The following is a 24,775-nucleotide window of genomic DNA, read 5'->3' as shown; positions in this document are numbered from 1 at the left end:
CCTCTCGTTCTATGCTCCCACTCGCCCCCTCAGATCTGCTGATCGTTTCCTACTTACTGTTCCTCCTTCCCCTTGTGCCCGTTCTCGTTTCCGTTCCTTTCAGCTCCTTGCCCCTCCACACTGGAACACTCTACCTCTCTCTAGCCGCTCCATTTCCTCTTACACCTCCTTCCTTTCTTCCTTGAAAGCTCATCTTCTGCACTCCCCTTCCTCTTAACCTTGATTCCCTCTTACTCTTCCCCAGTTCAGTTTCTCTTTACATTCTTCTGAAAATTGTTCTATATATTGTTTTTTTATGGTTGTCTCATGTTATACAATAATGCTTCCATTTTATTCTAATGTATTCTTGTTGTTTCATGTAAAGTGCTTTGGTGTAAAGCGCTATATAAACCTAAATAAAAATACAAAATACTGCTTGGTATGAGGCTGTTAGCTGAGAGGGTATGTTGAAGGTGTAAGGTATTAGAAACGAGGACGCAGTGGAGTTAGTTGCAAAGTGGTTGTGCTATAGGATGCAAGTAGGCCGGAGGGGTGTTTTGGGTGGGGAGGGAAGGTTAGCAGACGTAACCTTGTTATGGCAAATTTGTACATTGGTATGCAAGTCTGCATGTTATCTTTTTAAACATAAAGCAATAAAAAAGTGTTTAAAAAGAAAAAAAGAAAAAAACTCAAATCAAACACGGTAACTGTGCGCTGCAACGGGCAGCAGGTATCATGAGACACCCCCTTTTCTGCTGAGAGCCACTTGGGGGAGTCTCATCTCCCTCCACCAACATTCTTAAGTAGACCTTTACGGTGGTATTCTGGTATTCTGCATAGCTCCAAGCTGGCGAAAGTGTGGGACGGAGCCTTGGTATTGCCCGGCTATTTGTTCAGGTAGTCTTTCTTGAGGATGGGCCATTCAGGCGCATATACCTGCGTCCTCTTTGTCCTCTCTTCTGCCTGGGGAGGCCCCCTGATGGGTCTCGCTTGTCCTTCTTTCGCGCCAGGGTCAACCGCTCCCCTTACATCTCTGGACCTGTGGTCAGGTGGCACATGGCCTGTTCGGCCTCTTCGGCTGAGGTAATACGGTACTCTACCCCACCTCAAAATGTAAGGCGAATGGGAATGCCCAGCGATATCGGATGCCCCTGTCATTTAGCCACTTTGTGAGCAGACGGCAATCGCGTCTTCGGGACAGTATCTGGTTGGATACATCCTGGTACACTATGATGCATGAGCCCTCATAGTCAATGGTCTGTTTCGTTTTTGCCCTCATCAGTACTTTGTATCGAGAGAACCTAGCCACTACTGAACGGGGGCCCGCCCCGTATGGCTTGCCCCCTCTCTGCGCCCGCTCCAATTGCACCTCTTTTCCCCCTTGCTTCAAACAACTGGTTAATGACGTCCTGCACTTTCCGCTCCATTTGTGACAGGCCCTCCCCCTCCATCTCCCTGAGGCCCAGGATTCAGAGGTTAGTTCTCCATTCCCTATTCTCTAGGTCATTCATCTTTAGTGCCACTTCTTATTCCCTCATTTCTAGTTGGGTCATCCGGGCGTCTAGGCGTATCTCCACTAATTCTGTTTTTCGTTGATTGTTCTCCAGGTTTTCCACTTTGTTCTCAACTGTGCCCATTCGCCCCATCATATCGGCAAGGGACGTCTGCAGGTCCCCTCTTAGTGCCTTTATTTCGGCAAGGATACTCCCAATGTCTTCCTTCATGGCAAACCTTGAGGTGTCTGTTCCTCCCAGCAGATGGCCTCTTGGCCCCCCACACCAGCCGCCTCTCCAGTTCTCTATGGGCTTCTTTTGTTGCTTCCCCATTTCTAGGGGGTCGTTACAGGCAGTGGGCTTCTGCCCCACGCGGCACTTTCTTTTGGTCGTCCCCCTCCTGGGTGCTGTGTTAGGGCACCAGCCCATGTCTATAGCGAGCCTGCAGCCCTTTTCTGCAGTGTCTTTGTGTATGGACCTGGGCCTAGGCCAGGGCCAGTCCCTCGTATTGGGGATGATGGGCAGGCGTCCTCCAACAGAAGACTAAAGGAGGGTGAAGCTGAGGTCCACCCGCCGGATGGCTGGCACCTTTCACATGCACTTCGCTGGGACCTGGGGCCCTTGGGGATTGCGGCTCTGCTCTTTGTACTCCCTGCCTCCTGACTGTGCAATCTCCCGGTGCTGTGGCTCACTCACCGCAGGGCCCGGGGCAGTGTCCTCCTCCTTTCTACTCTTTGGGTCCACCCGCATGGTTGTCGCCGGGTTTCTGTGCTGCTGTGTTATCCTTCAGAGACTGTGCGCTGCCCCAGTGCCGCTATACATCTTCAAAAGGTCTGCAAGGTTCACGGAGTAGCTGCCCGGCAGGCGTGCCTGTCCATGTTTGCCAGCGGGTCTATGCACCTGTGTTCTGCCACCCCGTACTGGTGTCCTCCGCAGCTGATTAGGCCCCGGGGGACACAGGGCAGCCGAGCCAGCACCGCTCAGCTCCTCTATCACAGAGCTGTTCCCGATTCAGTCGGAGTTCTGGGGGACCTCCCTCGCCGTTCCGTCCCTCTCTCAGGCGACGGGCCCCCCTAGGTCTGCACTTTTTCGTCTCTTTGGGGTTAGGAAGAGTGGGAGCTGGCGATGAAGCAGCCATTTTCCTGGCTCCCGCTAACGGTCGGAGCCAATTATTATTCTTTAAAATCATACATGGTGGTACAGGTGGCTGTTTTTCCATTGACCTGATGTAGATAGCATATATATGTACAGAAGCAATTGCTCGCAACGTGGGCCATTTTTAAAGTTATTTTAGAGAGAAAGATAAAAATGTATGTACGATTTGAAATCAAAAAGTGAATATGAAATCTTTGTCCTAAAAGTGATGAAATATATGAGAGAAAGATTAGAAAAATGTATGTACAATTTGTGCATCACTCACACTCTGGATTTATAGAGAACTGCAGCAATGTGCTGGTTTTAGTGCCTGCTGATCTAGCCAAATACAGCAAAATGTGCCCAATAAAGCACCATGGGCCCGTGGCACCGTAAGTATTGTTTTCTGATGGTCAGTCTTGCATACTTTGTGTAAACATGGGAATTGTGCTTTTATCTCGTTTAGACAGCCTGCTATCATATTTATCGACGAGCTAGATGCATTGTGCCCAAAGAGGGAAGGTGCTCAGAATGAAGTGGAGAAAAGAGTTGTATCATCGCTGCTCACACTCATGGATGGCATTGGCTCGGTGAGTAGACTGGTGGAGTAAATGAACAAGGCATGAGATAGGATGCTGTGCGCTGATGTTGTACACAGAGATGCCAAGACATGCTGCATGTTTTTTGAATGTGTTGAGCACATATGCATGTTGATATATGATGCATATGGGGATAATACAACGATCTTTCTTTGCCGCAAGTGATAGGATGTCGAGAAAGGCGCAGGATCCCTGCTTGAGGGCCTCGCACTAACTCATGAATCTGATTGAGATGAGATGAGCGACGTTTATAAAGCGCTACAACCACTAGGTTAGATAAATCGCAGGAACTATAGATCTAAAAGAACTGAGTTAATTTCCTGCAAAATGTTAGCAAATTATCGATTGCTCAGATTTCTTCTGGAAGCTCATTCTTGCACATCTTGGAAGCCAGAAGCTGGAAAGATCTACATGGCGCTGGCCCTCTTTGCCATTGGAGGCAAGAGCAAATGTTTATTGATTGAGCGTAAAGAATGGCTGGGACAGTACAGTTTGAATTTGGATCTAAGGTAAAGGGTGGCTGGCCTGTGTAATGCCTTAAAAATCAAACTTACGGTTTTGAACCGACCTTGCCGGCACAGAAAGCCAATGGAGTTTCCTTAAGACAGGAGTAATATGATTATGACGAGGAATGTTTGTAGCAATACGTGTTGCGGTATTCAGAATTACATGGAGGCATTTATGAACCTAAGAGGAGACCCCAGAAACAGAGAATTACTATAGTCCAGCTTGCTTCCTATGATGGTGCGGGCAATAGTAATGAAGTTGTTTTCTAAAATAAAAGATCTAATCTGAGTAGCATGAGGTAATAACTAGACAATGAAGGTATAGCATTAGTCGAAGCCAAGCAATGAGTAAAGCAAAAAGCCTAAGGATTTTACAACATTTGCCATTTAATATCCCTAATTACGACATTCTGATGAAGACTCAGCATCGGACTACAGGAATTCGCACTGGAGACTAACAATCAATTTCACGTCCAAGATTCAGTAGTTTGAAACACTTGGTTTATATGGATTTGATCCTATGGTTTTGAAACAATATTTGTTGGCTGGCCAAGAGATTGTGTAGACAGGCTTCATATGTAAATTAAACACTGCAGACAGTCAAGATTAATACATTTCAAATCCAAGAGATCTTACTTTCTGTTTTCACAGCAGTTGACGAAATTCATGTTTAAAGGTGTAGAAGCTGTAAACAGTAGATTTAGGGACTGACAGAATATCTCCATTGCTTGCTATTAAATTTGTTTGTAAAACATTTGCTCCCTCTCTTCTCTTTTGCTTTTGGTTCCATAGGAGGGAAGTCGAGGGAAGCTGCTGGTGTTGGGTGCCACAAATCGTCCTCATGCACTCGATGCAGCTCTGCGCAGACCTGGCCGCTTTGATAAAGAAATCGAAATTGGCGTCCCCAGTGCACTGGATCGTTTAGACATCCTGCGTAAGCTGCTGGGGAAGGTCCCTCATCTCCTTGTCGAGACAGAACTGGTGCAACTGGCGGAGAGTACCCATGGATATGTAGGGGCAGATTTGGCTGCACTGTGCAAGGAAGCTGGTACGTTTTCCAATGTGTTCCACTGCCTGTGCTTAGGAGTAATATGTGGCAGTGTATCTAATATTTATGTAATACTGTACATATATACCCTTTGATATGTCGTTTGTAGAAAAATACTAATATCATCCAAGAGGAGAACCTGCAATTTCCTGCCTGTGGTATTGTGGGGACTGTTTTGTTGGAGGCTGAGGTATTTGTGCAAAAGATCATTTAAAGGTGCTGAGGGTGGTGAATAGAGCAAGAGGTAAGAGCAGACAGAAGGGAAGGAAAGGGGTGGACAAAAGGGATTCAGTTGCAAAAACAGGAATTGTAGCTTCGATGGAAATAGTGTATGAAAGGTAGGAAGTTATGTTCGCGTAAGTTAAATATTAATGAAGTCAAGTATTTGCTATTTATTCATGAGTTTTGTAAAGTGCAGTGTACACCCTCAAGCTTGGTTTCCACTGTTAACCAATCCTGATTGTATGGATTGGTGGTGTTAGAACCGTTTATAGCAGTGGTGCTGTGACGAGTCGATCAGTATTTCCATTGCTGTTAGTTGGGTGACGTGGTTTTGTGCTGCGGTTGCCGACTTGGAAGAGGGTGAACTTCAGACCATTTTAGAAAGGGAGGATCTTGGTGAGTCCTATCACTTTGGATCTAGTAGCAGAATGTTTTTTTTTTTGATCATCAGATTGTGTGGGCTTTACGTGAGCCTTTTGTGATCTCTCAGTTATCTGGGTTGTTCCGAGTTTAGACCCCATCGCACTGCGTAAACGGTCCAGTTTTTTTAGACCGCTTTATTCTGATCAGGTTGTCAAGGCCAGAGTGCATGTTCTGGGTGAGCATACAATGGCTTGCTAGTTACTTTCAGGTAATTTGGTTGTGTATTGCATATGGAGCCTTGCTTTGTATATGGTGGCCCACTTGAAGCCACCAGACTGCTATTAAGGCCACTCTTATATGAAAATGTTTCTTCGATTTAAGGCATGTTCTTGCTATCTTATGCTCTTGTCTTTGCAATGTCTGGATGTGGGATCTAAGATGAACCTTGTACGCACTGTTGTAGTAATTCAGCCCTGGAAGCCAAATCGATCTGGAAAGTTCTTTACGATGAACAGTTGAAAAGAGAAGCACCTTCTTAAGCAAAATGAATTGATAGTTATTGCTCTTGACCATTGTGTTGACATGCAGAAGGCCATGATACTAAGCTGTGTGTTGAGTGTTGGGCCCAAGTGTTTTTGTTACTGGCTAGAGGCCAACATCCAGCGGTAATGTGAATGGTTTTTGGGTGTTAATATTATTATTGCAATCATTTAAAAAACACTGTTCTCCAGGGATGTTCTGAATCCACTCATCATTTCCCAACTCAAGATGGATCTCTTTGTTATCCGCAGTTGTAGGAGGTGTGATTCAATGAGTTCTGCTAATGGGCAAATCTAGACCTTGCACAAAGGGAATAGACAGTAGCCCTTTGCAAATACACAAATGATCCTAAATATTAAACACGTGGCATGGGCAGATTTTCACGCTGGGGTCAAAGGGAGAAATGAAATTCTCTTCATGGGGCACTCACTGTGCCTGGTCAGTACTCTTTCAATATTTTGTAGTTACACGTAAATAATAAGCATTGGCAATGCCAACAGTTTTGGTTTTTGTGTAGACATAGGAAATGTATGTGCCATGCATTCTCTTAATGGTACTAACTGGCCATTAATGGCAGCAGCTTGAAAATGGTGCATGTGCCTGGGCATATGATAGCAGTGCCTGCCAAACGCATATATAATGCACATGCCAATCTAATACATATACACAAGCCAAAACATTTGCCTTTGCCAATGCTGGTTTTCTACAGAACTTCAGTGAAGGACTTGCGTACTGCTTATAAATCAAGTGACTGTTGCAGTCCTGGTTAAGACATTTTTATTACACCAGTAGCACATTTACATCAACAATTTAACTATTTCCTCTCAGAAAAGCACCATTAGCTGCTTTGAAAAAACCCTGGCAGCCACTTCAAACACTCTAGAATAAGTTTCGCTTGGCCTCACCGTTTGGATTTTTGACTTGTCTGTGGTTTCCTCCGTGGTAACGGTCTGCAATTCAAATCAGACAATCAAAATAACTTTATTCAGCCTTCGGGCCATCAAAGTAAGTCCAAACACAGTTAATACAAATGAACATAAACACAATTAACAAGAACAGCATTTAATAACCCATCCCTTTTCAGGGTACCATAAACTCCATGTGTCCCACCACTTTTAGCCCCAATTGACATTGGCCCATGGGTATAAGGTTCGTACCAGGTAGGGGAGTGATGGTAGTGGCATTTCCAAAAGGGTCATCTGATACAGGCACGGGATATGAACTGATTGTAATCCAAGTCGTGGCAGCCCGGCCCGCCCACACACTACTCCCTAAGACCCCATTAGCCACCCTTTGATCCCAAAAGTCCATCTTAATGGAGTCATAGTGGTTTATGCACATGCTTGGGATTCAACGACAACCAGCCATGGTTTCCCTGGAGTACTTCCATCAGTGTGGTCTACATAAAGACAGACATGGTAATTAACACATTTAGCAAAATAACCTTATTTTCAGAGGATGCTATATACGTTTTTAGAAAGGCTCCCTTAGCACTGAACTATTTGTGTATCCCTAATGTAGGGATATACAAAGTAGCCTAAGTGAAAAATATATCAACTGCTGTACATTGTGCTGCGAAGGAAACTTGTGTGATAAAATATTGATTGAAAAATGGATTCCTCAAAAACTCAAAACCTATTATCATGTTACCTTTTATCATTGATTCCCCAAAAACTCAAAACCTTTTATCATGTTATCTTTGCACACACTATTTCAGTGGAGTGATCATTAAAAAGACATAGGTATACAGACGAATTGAGTACATAGGAACATACAGAAATATTTCAACGTCCACTACTCACCGGGGTCAGAGTGTGCTGAAATTCAGCATGTAACTACATTGGGAAGTAATTTGCAAAGGAGTCTGGGGCAATGCTTTTTAGTGTACTTTGATGGTTCATACATATTTTCTGAAATGTGCATGCTGCAGAGGTGGAATCGATTTCCCCTTACGTCACCCAAGACCTCCTTGGCTCAGCTTTCAATCTCAGAGGACGCTGGGAATCCGCAGTTCAAAAGCCACGTTCTTATTAAATTGAAATCCTTTGGAAATACATGAATCACTGTACCATGAGTTCTAACATGGCTGATATTAGGGAAACCAAGAACGATAGATGAAAGCATTGTTTGCTTGTCAAGACGATCTGTAAAACAAATATTAATTGATATTACAATTAATACAGTATCACAATGAGTAAATGAACCATCACGTAGCTCCGATACTAAACTTTTTTTAGATTTAAAAAAATGCTGTGTAACCGGGTCTACAAAACATGACTGGAGGAATATTTTATTAAACTTTAGTCTACTATATAGGGGGATTATTCTGACTGGTCGTTAAACACCCTCTAGTCTCTAATTTTTGTCTAAAGCTGTAACCGGATCTACCCATCAAAGCTATTAAATTAGTCAAAAACACCCACCCAGCCTTTGTGAATGTTCGACATCCTCATTCTTGCCAGCTCAGCCCCCTTGCGATAGCAGGGTCAGAGGCGCAAAATGCCATTGATGCCGGAGGGGGGATGGATGTGGATGAGGGGAGCGCAAAAGAACGGGAACCCAGTCAAAGGACACAGACATGTTGATGGCTGGGAGGTGGCCTTCAAAGGGGAGCCTGGAGACAGCGGGACTGGGGTGGCCATGTGGACAATGGTCCCCATGCAAAATAACCCTTTTTGGTGTACATGGTATTAAGCACCTTGTTTGTTCCCAGCCAGCCAGCCCTGTTGCGAACGCACATTCACAGGTGCAAACTGCCATTGATAGTGGCGTGGGGATGGATTTGGATAAGGGAAGCGTAATAGGCCCACAACATAGTCAAAGGACACATACAAATAATGATTGCAGGGACAGGGTCTTCAAAGGGGGGCATGGGGAATATCGGATGTTTGGACGTGTTGGTGACATAAAAAAGAATTCAAGCAACTTTTAATTTGAACTTTTTTAAATTTGGTTTGGGAAGGTGTATGGCAATGACAAACTACAAATTGTACTGCTGCGGTTTACTTACTGTCTGTATAAATCCCTTGTATTGTACGTAGTCACTGGGGAATTTCTCACAAATGGCTTGTACCACACAGGGAGGTTAAATGCGGAATCCCAGTCTTTCATGAATCCGCCATGTAAACGCTTGATAGGCCACAAGCCTGTACCTCCTGTGTAAGAGATACAGAAATAGTTTACCTGAATTAACCCAATAATTGCATTTATTTTGTTTGCCGAAGTCATAATGATGTTGGAAAACATCATTAAATGTTAGCCGTCTCGGTTGTCAATATTTATTTACTGAGCATTTGTTAGGCGCTTGTACAACTGAACAGTGTTTCAAAGCGCCACAAGGCTAAGTGGGATGGAAACGGGGGGAATAATAGAAAAACAGTAAAATACAGTCATGGTCCTACTAGGCCATATGGCAATTAGGCGTGCAAGTGCAGTGAGGAGAAGTGCAGGAGATTGGGAGGTAGGGGGGAGCAGAGGAGTGCAAGTGCTAGTGGAGGGCCCGGGCGAGAACCTCAGGCTAAGTGCTAGTGCAGGCGACTGCCAAGGGTGGGATGCAGAGCTGCCAAGCAGGGGCAAAAAAGGGCAGTGCAGTGGGGGTTGGGGAGGGGGTTGGTATCGACTGGGAAGAAAGTTTTGGAATCCTGTGAGATTCATGAGGATCAGGCCACCAGTCACAGCGACAGTGAGGTGATTAGCAGGGAAGGGAAAGGGGGAATGAGTTAGAGAATAGCAGAGTTTTGAGCAGTTTCCAGCACTTGAGGTGGTCCGGCTGAAGTCTGAGATTGGCAAGGAGGCTGTCCAAAGCGAGGCGCCAGCTGAGGAGAGAGACCTGCCCCCCACTCTCTGCTTGGAGAAGCATTTGACAGTCAAGGAGTTGGAGTTAGAGGAGTGTAGGGCTCTAGCAGGGGAGTATTTTTAAAGTTGGAGATAGCGGCCTGTACGGATCCCGGGCCCCGCCTTGAAAGCCCTGCAAAAGAAAATACTAGACTTTGTCGAGGGGTGGGGGGGACTAGAATTAATAAGCGAATCATGCTAAGAGGGAAAATGCAGGGAGGGTTGGGAGTCCCAGACCTAGCTAGATAATCCTTAGCTGCCCAATTATCGCATGCATTTGTCTGGGTGCAAGAAGCAGATCCACCGAAATGGAGGCAAATAGAATAACATTGGTCCCCGGTCCCATTATCAAATCTCCCGCATTTGCCAAACATAAGGCCGCAAACAGATCGCGGCCCCCTAGCAGCCACAGTGGTCACGACCGATTGCTGGAAAACTGCTTCCCGTCGATGGGGGGTACGGGGCTCCATGGGACCGTTGACCCCCATATGGAATAATCCCAACTTCTCGCCGGGTAGGTGCCCGAGAGATTTACAGTCTTGGATAGAGGGCGGCTTAAGTAAAACCGGTGACTTCCTGGAAGATGGGGCCCCCATAACATTCGGGACATGTAAAGTTAAATTTGGGGTGGGGGATCAGGAGAGATTTCACTATGCTCAGATCAGGCACTGGTTGTCTAACGGATGAATCTGGGAGAAATGTTCCAGTATCCACTATCTATCGACTCTTGGACAGGTCAGACCCGGGGAAGAAAGAAAGAAAGATACATGCTGGAGTGGGAAAAAGATCTAGGCCACGAAATAGAGGTTGAAGAGTGGGGAAAAGTGTGGGCGAGACTGCACAAAAGCTTGCAATGTGTTACAAACAGAGAAGGAGGATATACATTATGTTACAGATATTACCTGACCCCAGCCCAAAATCAGAAGGCCAACCCAAATGCATCGGGATCCTGCTGGCGGGGCTGTCCTGCACCCGGAACATTGTTCCACTTGGTCTGGACCTGTCCTAAAGCAGAAAGTTTCTGGAGATCAATATTATCGCACATTAAAGAGATCACTGGGCTATCTATTCCCTGGGATCCAGGCATTATCCTTTTGGGGGAAACAGGAAACGACGCTTACCCGCTGTCAGGGCAAATATCCAACATTTGCACTCACCTGCTCCTAGCAGCGAAAATCACTATGGCCAAATTATGAAAAAACGAAGGGGGACCCTCAGTAGAGTTATGGTGGTTCAAATGCTGGGAGATAGCTGTAGCAGAGAAAATCGGGGCGATCCGAGCAGGCGCCCTGAGCAAAACATTGACCACTTGGGACCCATTCTTAGATTATGCGGCCAAATTTCCAACTCTCACCAGGAGGCCCCCTCTTACCAGATGGCTCCAATGTAGCCCGCTATATTGAACATTGCTCCACACCCACGCCCAAGGGAAGCGGATAAAGGAGGAACTGGCGACGGAAGGGGAGGGGTGGGACCCAATGCGGTTCCCCACAGTGCTAGGACACTATCGGTTCCCGCACTCGGTGTACTCTGTGTTGCATGTCTTGTCAAATTAGCTTGTATTTAATGCATTATGGTGATGCCTGTGTTGATGTGGTAAAAACGTAATAAAATGTTGTGTTTAAAAAAAAAAAAGTTGGTGATAGCGTGGTCTCAGGCCCCAGAAGGCCTTGTGGATGATGCAGAATGTCTTGAATTTGATCCTTGCAGCCACTGGGAGCCAGTGGAGGGATTTTAGGGCTGGAGAGATGCAGTCCCTGGGCTTGAGGCCAAGGATAAGTCTTGCATCCCTATTCTGGATTAGCCGGAGGGGGCATACGGAGGAAAGAAGGAGCTTGAGAAAGAGTCTGTTGCAGAGTCCAACCTGGAGAGGACCAGAGTTCTGAAGACATTGAGTTTCTGGGGGAAGGTGAGGAAAGGAGGAATGCCTTTGAGGAGGTGGAGCTGGAAGTGGGACTTCTTAGTAAGATCCATGATGTGAGGGATGAAGGAGAGATCGGAGTCGAAGATGACCCTGAGGTTTTTGGCCTCACAAGAAGGTGGGGTGGAGGGCCCAAAGAGGGTGGCCAGAGGGTAGGAAGAAAAGAGGGCACAGGTGTCCCAATCAGAAGGATCTCTGTGGCACTGGCATTAAGGCAGAGATTGTTGGCTGCACACCATGTCTGGATGGTGCACAGTCTCGGATCAGAGAGGAGGAAGAGGAGGTAGTAGAAGAAAGTTTGAAGTAAAACTGCGTCATCGGCATAACACTGAAAATGAAGAGAGGAGGAGGAAATCAGGTGAGCAGGAGGGGCAAGATAGATATTGAAAAGCCAAGGCGAGAGGATAGAGCCCTGTGGGATGCCACAAGTAGAGAGGGAGGTGGTGGAAGAGAACGGGCCCAGTTGCAATTGGTAAAGGCGGTTAGTGAGAAAAGTGGTCAGCCAATCCAGTGCCCGGTCAGTGATGCAGAGGGTTTCACCAAGTCATTTTATGAGGATGGAATGGTTGACCGTATCAAAGGCAGAGGAGAAATCAAGGAGAATGAGAACAGCGGGGGAGTTGTAGTCAAGATTTACAAGCATGGTTTGGTTATACAATGTATATATAGTAAACATACTCATTACTTGGATTATGAGGGTGAACTGTAGCTCGAAGTTCGTGCACAAGTACCATCATCATTCACAACATGGATCTTGTAAGGCAGGCTGCTCTGAAGTCATGCAGCTCGGTAACGCATAGCTGTGGTTTCTTCTTCGTCAATGTAGGCCAAGCTGCCAGAGTTTTCTCTGCAACAGAAGTTATCTTCCACGGTTGGCATAACCTCACAATGATGGCAGTTACACCAGGTGAAAACGTCTTCCATGCGACTGGGTTCAGGCTCTGGTGATTGAGCGTCACGACTTTCATCCGATTCCCCATCATTTTTGCTTATTCTGCTTTGAAGCATTTCCTCTTCTGAATATTCGGGCTCGTAATGGTAGGGCTGAATTGTTGCCATAGTTCCTGAATATTGAAAACGTACAAAATCAACAGTGAGGAAACAATAAAAAAAATCTTTGTATACAGTAATGAAATGTGGTTTTGCCTTAGAATTCAATGTTAAAGAAAGACAAGAGAAGAAACAGCCATGTTACAAAAGCCCTAGACCAGAATCATAGGCGCAAACTTGAAAATTTTGCTAAAACGCATGTAAAAAACAAGTCATGTTAAAGCAGAATTTCAATATGGCCTGATAAAAACATTTGTACATGATCTTAGAAATTTTAAAATAAAAAACGACTACCGAGTTAATTCATTTTAGGTAGTGTAAGTGCATATTCTCAGCGCATCGTACTTGGAAGATGGCTGAACATAGCGAAAACAAGTCAGGGAGGTTTGAAAGGAAATACACTCACACAAAGAAAAAACAAACTCCAATTTTGTCTGATCAGTAAGTGTTTGTTTATACTCGTCGAGGAAAGAGGTGTCTTGGCATTTCCACAGAGACATGTCAATAGATTGCGCTCAGAGGACGTTGACATGAGATGTGCATTGGCATTGTGAAAAGGGCCGTACGCGTCTAGTGATGTCAGCTTTAAGGGCGGGGATCTGAATAACTGCCACAAGGACACTTAAACTAGGGCGAAGGATCAACGGAGAAGATGAGCACAGGATGGCGATACCCGACCCGTCGTTTTCGCATGTATAAATGCAAAGTAACATAATAACATAACATGTGTAAATGTGAAAAAAAAGAAGTTAAAATGCATTTGGATTTTTTTTTTTTTTAAGATCGATCAATGTACTTCCCCTTTAATTCCATTTCCGATTTTAACCATCTAAATATAGAGGAAGCCGGATCCTGAAGCAAGGAAGAAGGGGCTAGATTCAAAGACAGACCCGGTCGGAGAATCCACGCAAAAGGTTGTACATCCAAGGAACAAGGGATCGAGGAGGAAGCTCAGAAGAACAACCCCATGAACAATGGGACAAAAAGTGGCCCGAAGTACTGTTCAAATATCAAACATCAGAGCCAAAAGGAAGAAGCACTATCGGCGTACCAAGAGTTCAAAAAACAGAAAAGCAGTCCAGAAATGCCTGCCAAACGGAAGCTAATCCTGGAAACAGGCAGAGGGTCAAGGAGCAGGGAAATACTAAGAGTAATGCACTAGAACTAGCCACTCCCGAATAACGCTGAGAAGTGCTGAGCCGTGTTATAGGTTTGCACTTAAGCTTCTGGGATCTAGCGTTCGGAGACGTCCTCAACCTTCATTGGTCGGAGGGGGCGTGATCGTAACAACGCCATTGACATTACGTTATTTTAGGCCATCGCAGAGCGTGGTTCTTCTGGGAAATGTGGTTTCCCTCGCGTCTCCGTTGCTGAAGTCTGCACTGCAGGTGTCAGCGGTCATACAAGGACCTCAACCTTGCTGTCGGATGCCGTCGCATGACAGAGGGTGTATATTGGTGCCACTGTGACAGACCACTGCCAAGCAACTCGACGAGAGAGTGCCATGGGGGTCCTCCCCATTCCATCCCCGAACCCATCATCCACTGGCTCCTGGAGGCACCCCACCTCCAGGGTACATGAACATGTTCGACATTAATAAATAAGGATACGCTACGAAAACGTGTAGCGGATGTTTGTTGTCACTCCTAAGGGGCATTGTGTTATCATTTGAAATCTCCTTTTTAGTTGTCTTCTAGTTCCCGCCAAAAATGGATAGCTGTCTTTGCCCCTGTCTATCCACCTCTCACAACTTAAATGGTCTTGGATCTGCGATTTACAAAATATTCTATTTACGATTGACACTGTCATTATTTTCCCGGCTGGAGTTAGGATATTGGAGCCAAGTCAGACTCTCTGGCTCGGCCACACCCATGAAGTCCCCGGCTTCTGTCTGCACAAAGCCAGTCGTGCGAGAGTCCTCGCCTGCCAAAACTAAGAGTACCAAGAGTCGTCTTTCTGCTGGCCAAGGGCTTTTGGTGTTCACACTGGACTTCTCACGCTCTTGGGTCTCCGTCAGGTGGGAGACGTTTAAAAAAGGACAGAAACCCTGCAAGGTCATTCAAGCTTTGGAGATTCGGTCTCTCGAATCTCCAAAGCTCGAACCGTGTTGTCGAAGGCCGCCAAAAGATCATATAGTAGGCACCTCCCACATCACATATGCAGAGGGCATGACCAACCCCTCCGCACCCCCACCCCCCGAGAGAGGTGGCTGTCCCAGTGCAGCAGAGACACCTAATTTAGAGTGGGATAGAGGTGATGCGGAATTGGATTACATTTTGAGGACGAAAGACAGCGACTACAAAAGCCTGGAATTATAGTTCCTTGCATGTTGATCTTTAACATGCTTTTTTTGAACCTCTTTTCCCGTAAACTTTGACTTAATGAAACAAGTAGGTCACGCCCAGTAATGGTTGTGGTGTTAAACATTGCTTTCTGTCTTTTGGGGCATTTGTAAATCTTATTTGACCTGCTTTAGTAGTTGCACACTGACCTCTTGTGGTAGAAGCTGCATTTGCACATTATGATGTGTCCGCCTGAAGGAAGCGTGCACAGACCGTGCATGGGAAATACCAAAGCTTTACATTACAGCTCCAAGTATTTTTTCGAAATGTTGCTGAAGATGATAACATATTTTTTCAATCACGTTTTAGCTTTCGTCGCATATACCACCAAACCACCTTTGGGAAGCATGGACGTATAGATTTCAAAGTGTTCAACATTTCACTGACAAAATGTGCAAAGCTAAAAACGTGCTTTCTCCAAAACGTGGCCGAAAACCCTCTTTATGCAAAATGTTCAAACAATATTCATCTAAGTTAGCAGTGCATTGCAGTTTGTAGAGCAATGAGAGTAATGCAAACACTGAAATCTGTCTCTCTCTACACATAATCTCCCCAGCCTGGGTGCTGTCTCTCCGGAATAATGAACTGATCGTTTAAACAATTAATTTTCAAAATGTAACCATTGGTGGCATTTCACACTGGACTCTCTCATTCTCGGTTGTAATCCTAGCAGGGTTCTTTATTGCATTATTGAATGTTTAGTTAAAGTGATTGGAAATGCAGGCACAGTGAAGCTGTGGGGAAACGGATCATTTGATGCATTTAGTAAGGGGCATCCAGTAGCAGAAATGGCAAGGATTTACTTGCGGGGGGCGGGTTTGGGGACGCGTTGTGATTAATGGATCGGTTATGGGGCAGAGGTAGTTTTTTTTTATCATGGAAGGTAACTGATGGGATCAACATCCCCCCCAAGGATAGACACAGATTCCATATCGTCTGTGTAGGTTATACTGTCCTCCTGTTTGTCATTTATTCTGTTTATTTTACCCCTCCATTTATAATGGGAGAAGCAAAACTACAAGTCCCAGAATGCCAGGACTAAAGGCAGACCTGGATGACCTAAACCATGTTCGATAACTTGATTGCCCTGATGACCCCGTCTGCTGCCTGCGGACCTGGGGGGGTGCCCGTCTCCCTTCCTCATTCTTGCATAGGAACCAAGAGTAGAGTCAAAGGGGCAACATGGGCAGCATCAGAGAAGGCTAGTCTAGTCTGGTAAGCCAGTGCCACCCCTCCTCTTTTCTCTACCCTCGTCAACTAACACCCAACAACCAATTCAAAGAACACATCAAAATATAATGACAACAAATGTGCGTATTAAACAGTTCCTTCAGTTCAAGTTGTCACATCACATATGTATTTTTATTTGTATTTTTTAAAATAAATACAATTGAACAGCAACACCTCCATATTCATTTAAGTTCATCAAGCAATACAAAACAGGAGTGTAGGAATTGTGATAAACCTAGAAATCACAATAGTACAAAACAGAGTAACTACAATAAATATTTTTTAAACCGCTAAGAGTGTAGGAATAGTCCACGGGTACTCGCCTGACAGCATTTCTATCCATTCAGAAGTACTTCAGTTTAGTCGCCACCTTGTGATTCTCTGAATTCCTATATTTTCACTTTTGTGTTGTTGGATGTTGATACATTTCTGCAGCAAAGGGCCGAGCATCTGCAGGGAAGGGAACCCAGAGCAGCGTGGGACAAGGGGCGGGAAAGGCAGCAAACCCAGACACCCACAAACTCCCATGACTATGCTTTACCGGATGGAGGGTGTGCTGCCCTGTTGGTCTGTAAACCCCCAAACATGGCCCAACCCTTCCACCCGGAAGTCTCTTTTCTAGAGAGATCCTTTGCTTGAGCTGCCTCCGATTTTCGTTCCCAGAGAGGGGTCAAAGAGGCCGCGTGCCCTTTAAATCCCACTGTAACAGATCGTGGTATTGTTCAGGTTCCACATCTGTCGGAGCTGAAGTTCACGTGTTGTGGGTTCTATGTCATTTCAGCACAGGATGTTTTTTCGCTGTTTTTTTTTTTTACAACGGATTTTTCAATGAAAAAACTCATCTAATTTTTTATTTTTGGTGGGGGGGATCCCAAAACCTTCCATCCACTTTCATTATGTATATGATCCCGAACACCCACACCCCAAATATGTATTATTCCAACCCCCTAAAAAATTCGATGAGTTTTTTTTCGTTAAACAATTCACGGTAAAAAAAAACCGCGAAAAAACATGCCGCGATGAAAGGATGTTATACAGTGTGGTAGTGGCCATGGTGCGGTCCTTGACACAGTACTGATAAGTTTGTTTCTGTAAGATATGTTTTAGTTAATATTGTAATAGTATTTTAGGTCGTCATCACCAATATAATGCCCCTATGAACAGTCCCACACCACAAGTCGGGGTAATAAACAGGCAGTGCTCTCAAACTCCATTTTTTTCAAAATAAAAATGTTTGCTTAAATCAAAATCAGGGTGGTCCTCAGCTTTATGCGGGGGAAAGGCACCACAATGTTGAACAATCGCAGGCCGAAATGGACCTGCCTGCATTAATCTCACTGTTTCTCACACACAAACGCCCATTCCCCTAAGAAGATATTCTAAATACTAGCTACGCTTCGGCCGCTTGTTGGTCAATATATGACAATCCTTGACTTCACTAAAACATCTCCATGTTACAAATAAAGTAACATTTGCAAATGAATCGAAGACCTTTACTTTCCCCAATAATCCCAGCAAGTTATAAAATCAGGGAACAGTTGCTTGCCTTCCATGTCCTTGCATAAATGTGGTGATGGTGGTTTCTAACGTGTGTAGCTTACACTAAGTTTACATTTCAATTCTACAGGTTTTGGGTTAGAGACGTTATATTTTCAGTTTTTAATGAACAGGCTATTACTCATACACCCAATTTGCCCTCTTGTAAAGCGGGTCAGGGATGATTCAAATAAACTTGCTCTCAATTTCGACTTTAGTTTAAATAACTGGGGTCTTCACAGAACATATCTTATCAAACTGGTCCTCATCAGCCTCATGGCACGGGCGCCTTCGAACCATAGTCTTATGTTGACTATATCTGTAATGGCGCTTAGGCTACCTTACAAATATCACTTGTGTTAACACTGTCAGTGCAGGGAACCTCTCCCTATTTTACAGTATGCTCACCACGGGGAATTCACTTAATGAATATAATCTCCCTCAACCTTAAATAACATGAAATCAGGATGTAACTCGCCTTAGCAAACCACACTATCCTATTCTCTTTCTATGAATAAAATGTTGTCAACCCCTCGCTCTCTGTGCAGGAACGGCATATTTTCTTTAGATAATCAAGTCTCACTCACTAAGCTTCCAATATAATTGGAGACACTGCTGCATTTCACTCAAAGTATGATGATTCTTCTATTTGGAAAGACTACTCCTGAGTAACGATCACAACCCCAATTCCCTTGAGCCTGGGTTCCGAATCGGGATAATAATTCCAAGGGACTTATTTAATTAGATTTGGGGTGTTGTCATGCTCGCATTGAATTACTATTTCATTGCATGGAGGCAAGATAACCCCTTATTTGCTTGCAGGGAGTCTGTCAACAGGCCCCTCCTGGCCCTTTCCATGAAGTCAGGGCGGTATGCAGTAATTAAATCGCGGCAAGAATGTTGCCTTTACAAAAAAATCACAGCAAAAATGCTGTGGTTTGAATGGGTAAAGGTGTACCCCATTATACCATTTAAGGGTAGTGGGGGTGTCCCCGTTCCCCTTAAATGGTATAATGGGTCTGGGGTTTGCGGGGGTGTCCCCCGCATCTTTTACATGGATTGCGGCGGCAAAACCACGGCCTTTTTGCTGCGATTTTAACACATGGAACCGTCAGGTTAAGTTGGTTCCCGTTCCTCATGAACAAGGCTCGGTTATCCAAAGAGTGTCCAGGTTCACCATTCACCTAATGGAGACCACTCTTTACAGTGCCTGGAGGCCCCTTTCAAAATTGTTTTCAAAGTAGCCAGAATTCTCAGGCTAGTTCCTAATGATGTCGCACTATACGATTGGCCTACCCCTTTCATTTGATTACTCAACAACCAGACAATCCTATTGAATCGCCACCCCCATCTTCATTGGATGATTTTAATTTTCATATTTGTGGTCAGAAAAGGGAGCGGGGGAACCACTCATGCTTTTGACAGAAAATGTGTTTTTGTCTAATAATTTCTAGTAGCAATATGATAAATTAATGCTAAATCAGTGAAACAAAGATTATCTGAATCTATGCTCCGACACGCATGCGCACGGACATGTGATTTGTCCATGTGGCATATTCGGTCATAATTCTAATATCAATAAAAATCGTAGACAATTCGAATTTGATGTCAAATCGAAGAATCTTAAATCTTTCAAACACAGTTGATTTTCTGTTCCTGCCCCTCATCATTCTAGACGTATAATTATTAGCTTTTTGCATTGTGTATCAATGATACTATATATCTAGGCTTATTTACATGAAAATGAAAAATGCATTGAACTGACATGTTTAGTATTTCCATTGGTGGTGCCCAGCACTCCAGCATAGTTAAACCAGTCTTCGTGAGGGGTTTCTGACAATGATGGATAGAACCTTTCAATAGGCCTTAATTGGCCATCTGGCAGGTTCTGCTGAAGTACAGGTTGAAAGGTTAAAATACATGCTTAGATTCTTTTTTGTATTCTCTTTGATTCTAGCCATAAAACTCGGGCATCATTCAGTTCAGGTAATTGTCTCCCTACCCCTACTGCAGGGCCATTCCATAGTAGACTGTATCCTTTGTTTTTCAAAAATGTGTTTAAGAACATTTCCCAGCGGTGGAGGGATTTTGCTTGGTGTTGTACTTAATGATAGTGTGCATATATAATCTATTAACTTGCATCATTTCAGTGTGTCATTATGGCTTGACCAACACATTTGACAGTAGCTGAATAAACACTTGATTTACATGGAAGTGTCTTTGAAACAGTGAAGGAATTTGCACTTTTACTCCATATGTCAGAACTTGTCACCTTTTTAAAATATGGTAATGTTCTTTTATTTTTAGAGAATTATCTTGCTTGCTTCTTTGCCTTTTGTCTGATATTAATGTTTCTGCACCACAGGTCATTCGTTTCCATGCTTAGCCAAGTTGCAAAGTTGGGCCTGGATGCTTTGGGTTCAAAGGGGCTTTCTGAATCTTCTGTTGCAATTAAAGAGGATTACAAACCCATACTGGGCTTGCTTGCATACATGTTCCTGGTGAGTGTGTAAAAACCACAGTTTATGGGGTATTTCCACATCTCTCGTTCTTTTCTGACATAACATTTGTTCATACAGTTGAGTCCTATGTCCAGCAATTAAGAGAAGCAGCACAGCTTTTCAGTATCAGTTTGCTTTAGGTCTTGGTTCAATTTGTTCCCACAATTCTTAATGCTATATTGCATTTTAATAGATATAAGTAAGAGAAGGAGGAAGAATGTGTGGACGGAGATACAAAAGAACCGTGAAGATGAGAAAGAAAAAAGTCAGAACATTACAGCATTATTTCAGTTTCTATATCTTTCGTAGAGACTCGTCTCTGTCTGCCTACCCGGTTTCTCTTACGTACATGGTTGCCTTTCACAGAATCTATTCTATACTTTGCCCCTCCTGGTCACTGGGCTTGGCAGTCCCAGGCTTACTGTTCTGTAGTATTTTATTTTTGTGGGAAATGTTTAAAGTACACCCAGGCAATAAAAGCTGTAAAGTTTCATGGGGATGCTTAAGTACATTGCAAGTCCATTAAACAGTGCGATGAATCCAGCGGGGTCATCGCAGAACCCCAGCCTAAGATCTCCTCCCATGTGGCCAGGGGAAGGCAGCCGCTACCTGATCCTAACCCTGGTGGTGCTATCCTGATGGAGGATCACATGGGAGGAGATGGCTGTCAGGGGGGGAAGTGGTGACTTCTTTGGGAGGGACACAGTATTCATCTTCTTGTGAGGAGGAGAGTCCTATAATTCCCAAATACCTAATGGCATGCTGTCATTGCACACGTCCCTCCCATGAAACTACCCAAGGCTATGAAAAGTCATCTCGACAGATTAAGGTTTGTACCTTGGGAGTTCAGAAATTAAATATGACATCCTCTAATTGTCATGATTCTGTCTTCGATAGAGGTCCTAACCCCAATGTTACATCACAAACCCTTTACATAACTTCCCCTAACTTTGATCAGTTCACAACGCAATAAAAACTAACTAAATGTCAAAAGACCAAAACCACTGTGGACTTCAGGATCCATAATGCCTGTTGTGCTGGGACAAGGAAGAGGGACTCAGAGTTAGTAAGGATCAGAGGTGCTATTGAACAGAATGTGCGGTCTAGTTGTTGTAGAGCAAGGCACCTGAGCGGGACCTTTAAACCCAAGAATGAGATACAGCTGAGGGGAGACCCGGAAGGAGTAGTAGAAACAGAAGCAGTTCGGAGTTCAGGGATTGCCAGAGAAGGAAGAGCGCCAGCTGAAGCCGACACGGAAGAGAAGACTTGCAGTATTACAGAGTGTATGCAGTATTACAGAGTGCGTGCTGCAGGAAGCTGCGTTGTGGACAGCAACGGGAAGAGAAGCCGAGCCATATGGGAGACGTCCAACAGAGCTGGCAGAGCTCCGGATAAGAGCCGTGCAGACTGCCAAAGTTATGTGGGAGCTGTCAAAGGAGTGGACAGAACACAGAAGGTCCGTTGCAGCAGCAGAGAGTGAAGTGAAGTGGAGACGCGAAAGGAGACCAGTGAGTTGGCCTTAAGTTAAAGGTGACCCAGGGGTGCTCCGAGCAGGACATTTGGCAGTAACCAATCATTTTGAATACTGAACAGATAAAGTAAAGAGGTGACAAGGGGGCAATTCCCTTTTTATGGGATGCCAACTTGGGGAAATCTGTTCCAGCATTGCCAACAACCAAGAGGCTGTAAATAAGCAGTACAAGGGCGTAATTCTTCTTTCTTGAGTTGCCAGTTTGGGGAACCTGCAACCCACATTGCCAACAGCCAAAAGATTGTAAAGAAGCAGTAAAAAGGCAACAAGGGCGCAATTCTCCTTTTTCAGAATACCAGCTTGGGGAAACCTGTAACCCACATTGCCAAGAGTGAAGAGACTATAAAAAGAGGCAGCCATTGTACAGGCCTCCTGACATGCGCTACTGGTGTGGAGACTCTTAGGACAAATATTGCCACTTACACCAATTGTAGTTGTAGGGGGTTTTCTTTCTGGCAGTCGAGTATACCAGAAAAGAAGATGTTTTGGAGAAGTGTGGTTGTGGCAAAAAGGTGTGGTGAAAAAAACTTGTAAACTATTATTTTGACAAACTGTTGCTTCACCAAAGGTAATGGCTATGCTATACTGACAAAAGTATTCAATTGGAAGAATAAGTGTGATATGTTAATAATTGCTTTGCATCCTGATAAGGATATTGTGTGGAGGGCTTTGCATTCAGAGAAAGACATTGTGTGGAGGAAAACAATTGCTTTGGTTTTTGTACAAGTGTTTGTGAAAGAGATATTTACTTTGCCAAGTGGAAGGACGCAGTGGATGGAAAATACTTTTTGTGTAGAACTGAACAGAACTTTGTTGAATTGGACCTTTTCTAAGAATATTCCTCAATTGATCCCAGGGGAAGGTGGGTCCAACCCATGTCACACGGAGTACTTTCTAAAAGTCATACATTCAAATTTTGCGCTGTTTAGTTGAAGTGAAGACCGCCAACTATTCACTTTTTCATGTATTGGTGTGAGGGTCAGAGACTTTTTGGACACTGTCATCCTTCTTTAGTTTTAATTTGCTAGGGAGGGATATTCTCGTTAGGATAGGGAAAGATGGGTGTTTATCTCAACCCTTTTTACTTTAATAAATGACAAACATTGAGAAAACTATACCTTTGTGTCCGTCTCGCATTTCTGACCCCTCATAACAGCTAGATGCTATTTTCAATAATACCTGTTTATCTCTCCGCTACTGCCCTTACATAAACATTCCCTTCATCTGACACCTTAATGTTTACTCACCTAATTTGATCTGGGGTCTATTTTTGATGGACTGCCATGCAGACAAGCTATCGAACACCATCCTTCTTCCTTTAACCTTCCCATCACCATTTGAACCCCTTGTCTGTACCCTCTGTCACCTCTTCCATTTTCCTCTGAAGACTGTGGTCTATGTACACCAGGCAAAGACACAATATGCCAACTTTCTGGTGATTTTGCGCAGTTGTGAGAAACTCATGGTGACATAAGTAAGACACACAAGTGATCACAGTTCAAGTGTGTTTATTGAACAATGAATGTGGTACGTAGGTTGGGAAAACACCTAATCTAAACCTAAATCTAAGATGGGGACATATGTTGGCCATCAAATGAAATTCCAATTCCTTACGCTAAATACAAAGTGTGTGTGGGTTAAGTTTCAAGAACGAAAGAAGTGTTCTGAAATGTAAGTCAGGAGGCGGTACAGTCAGGAGGCGGTAGCTTGGGTCTCCCTTCCCCGTGTTTTGAGCACGGGGTAAGGTGGAGTTCATGGAGCACAGTACAGCCTTGGGCTTCTCTAGCACGAGATGGCCGTTCCAGTGGTAGTTCTCAGGACCGTTGATGGCCAAGTCCCTTTTCTTCTGAAAGTCTCTTGCTTTCGGGCCTGATGCATCTAAACAACAAAACAAAAGTTCCTTTAACAAATGAAAGTTAGTTTCCAAAGTTCCATGTGGGTGATGGTTTCACCCCTGGGTCTTCCTCTTCTCGGCTGACCCTTCACCTATCGTTTTTCACAATTCTGATAGGGTGACGACTTCACCCCTGGCTCCCCCTCTGCTGGGCTGACCCTTCATGTATCGTTTCCCACATAAAGTTCTTATGAAAGCTTAGCCGTTGGATCTCCCTCTGCCATGTTCGGACCGCTCTTGACAGTCTGTACTCGGGCGACGATTTCACCCCTGGATCTCCCTCTGCTAGTACTTGGGTGATAGCTTCATCTCTGGCATCCCTCCTTCGGGTTCACTCTTGCTGTCTCTTTTAACTTCTGCTTTTCTGCTTTGGGGTGACAACTTTTCACCCTTGGAACCCCCTCTGCCAGTCTCCGACCCTTCTCGATTCTTAGCCTTCCTTTACTGGGTTTACTAAGCTCTCGAGCAGGGTGATAGTGGCTCACCCCTGGATCCCCCTCTTCTGGGCTGACCCCTCTTTACTATCAATGATCTCTTTCTTTATCTTTTATACAGTTCAAAGGTCTCGGGATTCACTTCCCATTCTTTCATACCAATTCACGAATCAAAGTCTTTCAAATGTACAGGGCTTTTGCTCGACCCTCACGTATGACCACTTTGAATTCCCTTGGTGGCCTGTAGTTTCTCAATATGGGGTTCGACAGGTCTCTCTCTAGTTAGCACCAAGGTGGTGCTGCTTTCCCTCACCAGCTGGCCTCCCCCTCACACATTTACCAGTTCTGATAGGGTTCATTAGCCTTAGTTCAAAACTTGCCACTTTGCGATTCTCACTCAACACAGCCAGGTGCTTATCAATTCTCCCCTCGATTCACCGGCTGTGATGAACCGCTTGGCTTTCGTCTTCTTTGGAGTCAAGACTGGTACCATGGGCGCGGGAGTCTCCTCTGCTCCGCCTTATCATAGGTTTGCCCCGTGTACCTTGGCATCTGCTGCAGGACACTTGTGCTATTGTTCGCGGCCTTTGTCTCCCCTTCACAAAGATTTCGCAGGTC

At 44.6% G+C, this 24,775-nt stretch overlaps 1 protein-coding gene across 1 annotated transcript in view; it reads left to right on the top strand.

Annotated features, from left to right (window-relative positions):
* Window positions 1-24,775, top strand: part of AFG2A (AFG2 AAA ATPase homolog A) — a 2,695,729-nt gene that overhangs the window by 661,197 nt on the left and 2,009,757 nt on the right. The window contains exons 8-9 of the mRNA XM_069631126.1: window positions 3,073-3,196; window positions 4,504-4,759. Of these exons, the coding sequence (XP_069487227.1) occupies window positions 3,073-3,196; window positions 4,504-4,759 (380 nt within the window). The remainder of the gene's footprint in view (window positions 1-3,072; window positions 3,197-4,503; window positions 4,760-24,775) is intronic.

The sequence above is a fragment of the Ambystoma mexicanum genome, chromosome 6q, assembly GCF_040938575.1.
Source record: "Ambystoma mexicanum isolate Mex_15411 chromosome 6q, UKY_AmexF1_1, whole genome shotgun sequence".
In the NCBI taxonomy this organism is placed as follows: domain Eukaryota; kingdom Metazoa; phylum Chordata; class Amphibia; order Caudata; family Ambystomatidae; genus Ambystoma; species Ambystoma mexicanum.
This window is presented reverse-complemented; position numbering and strand designations above follow the sequence as displayed.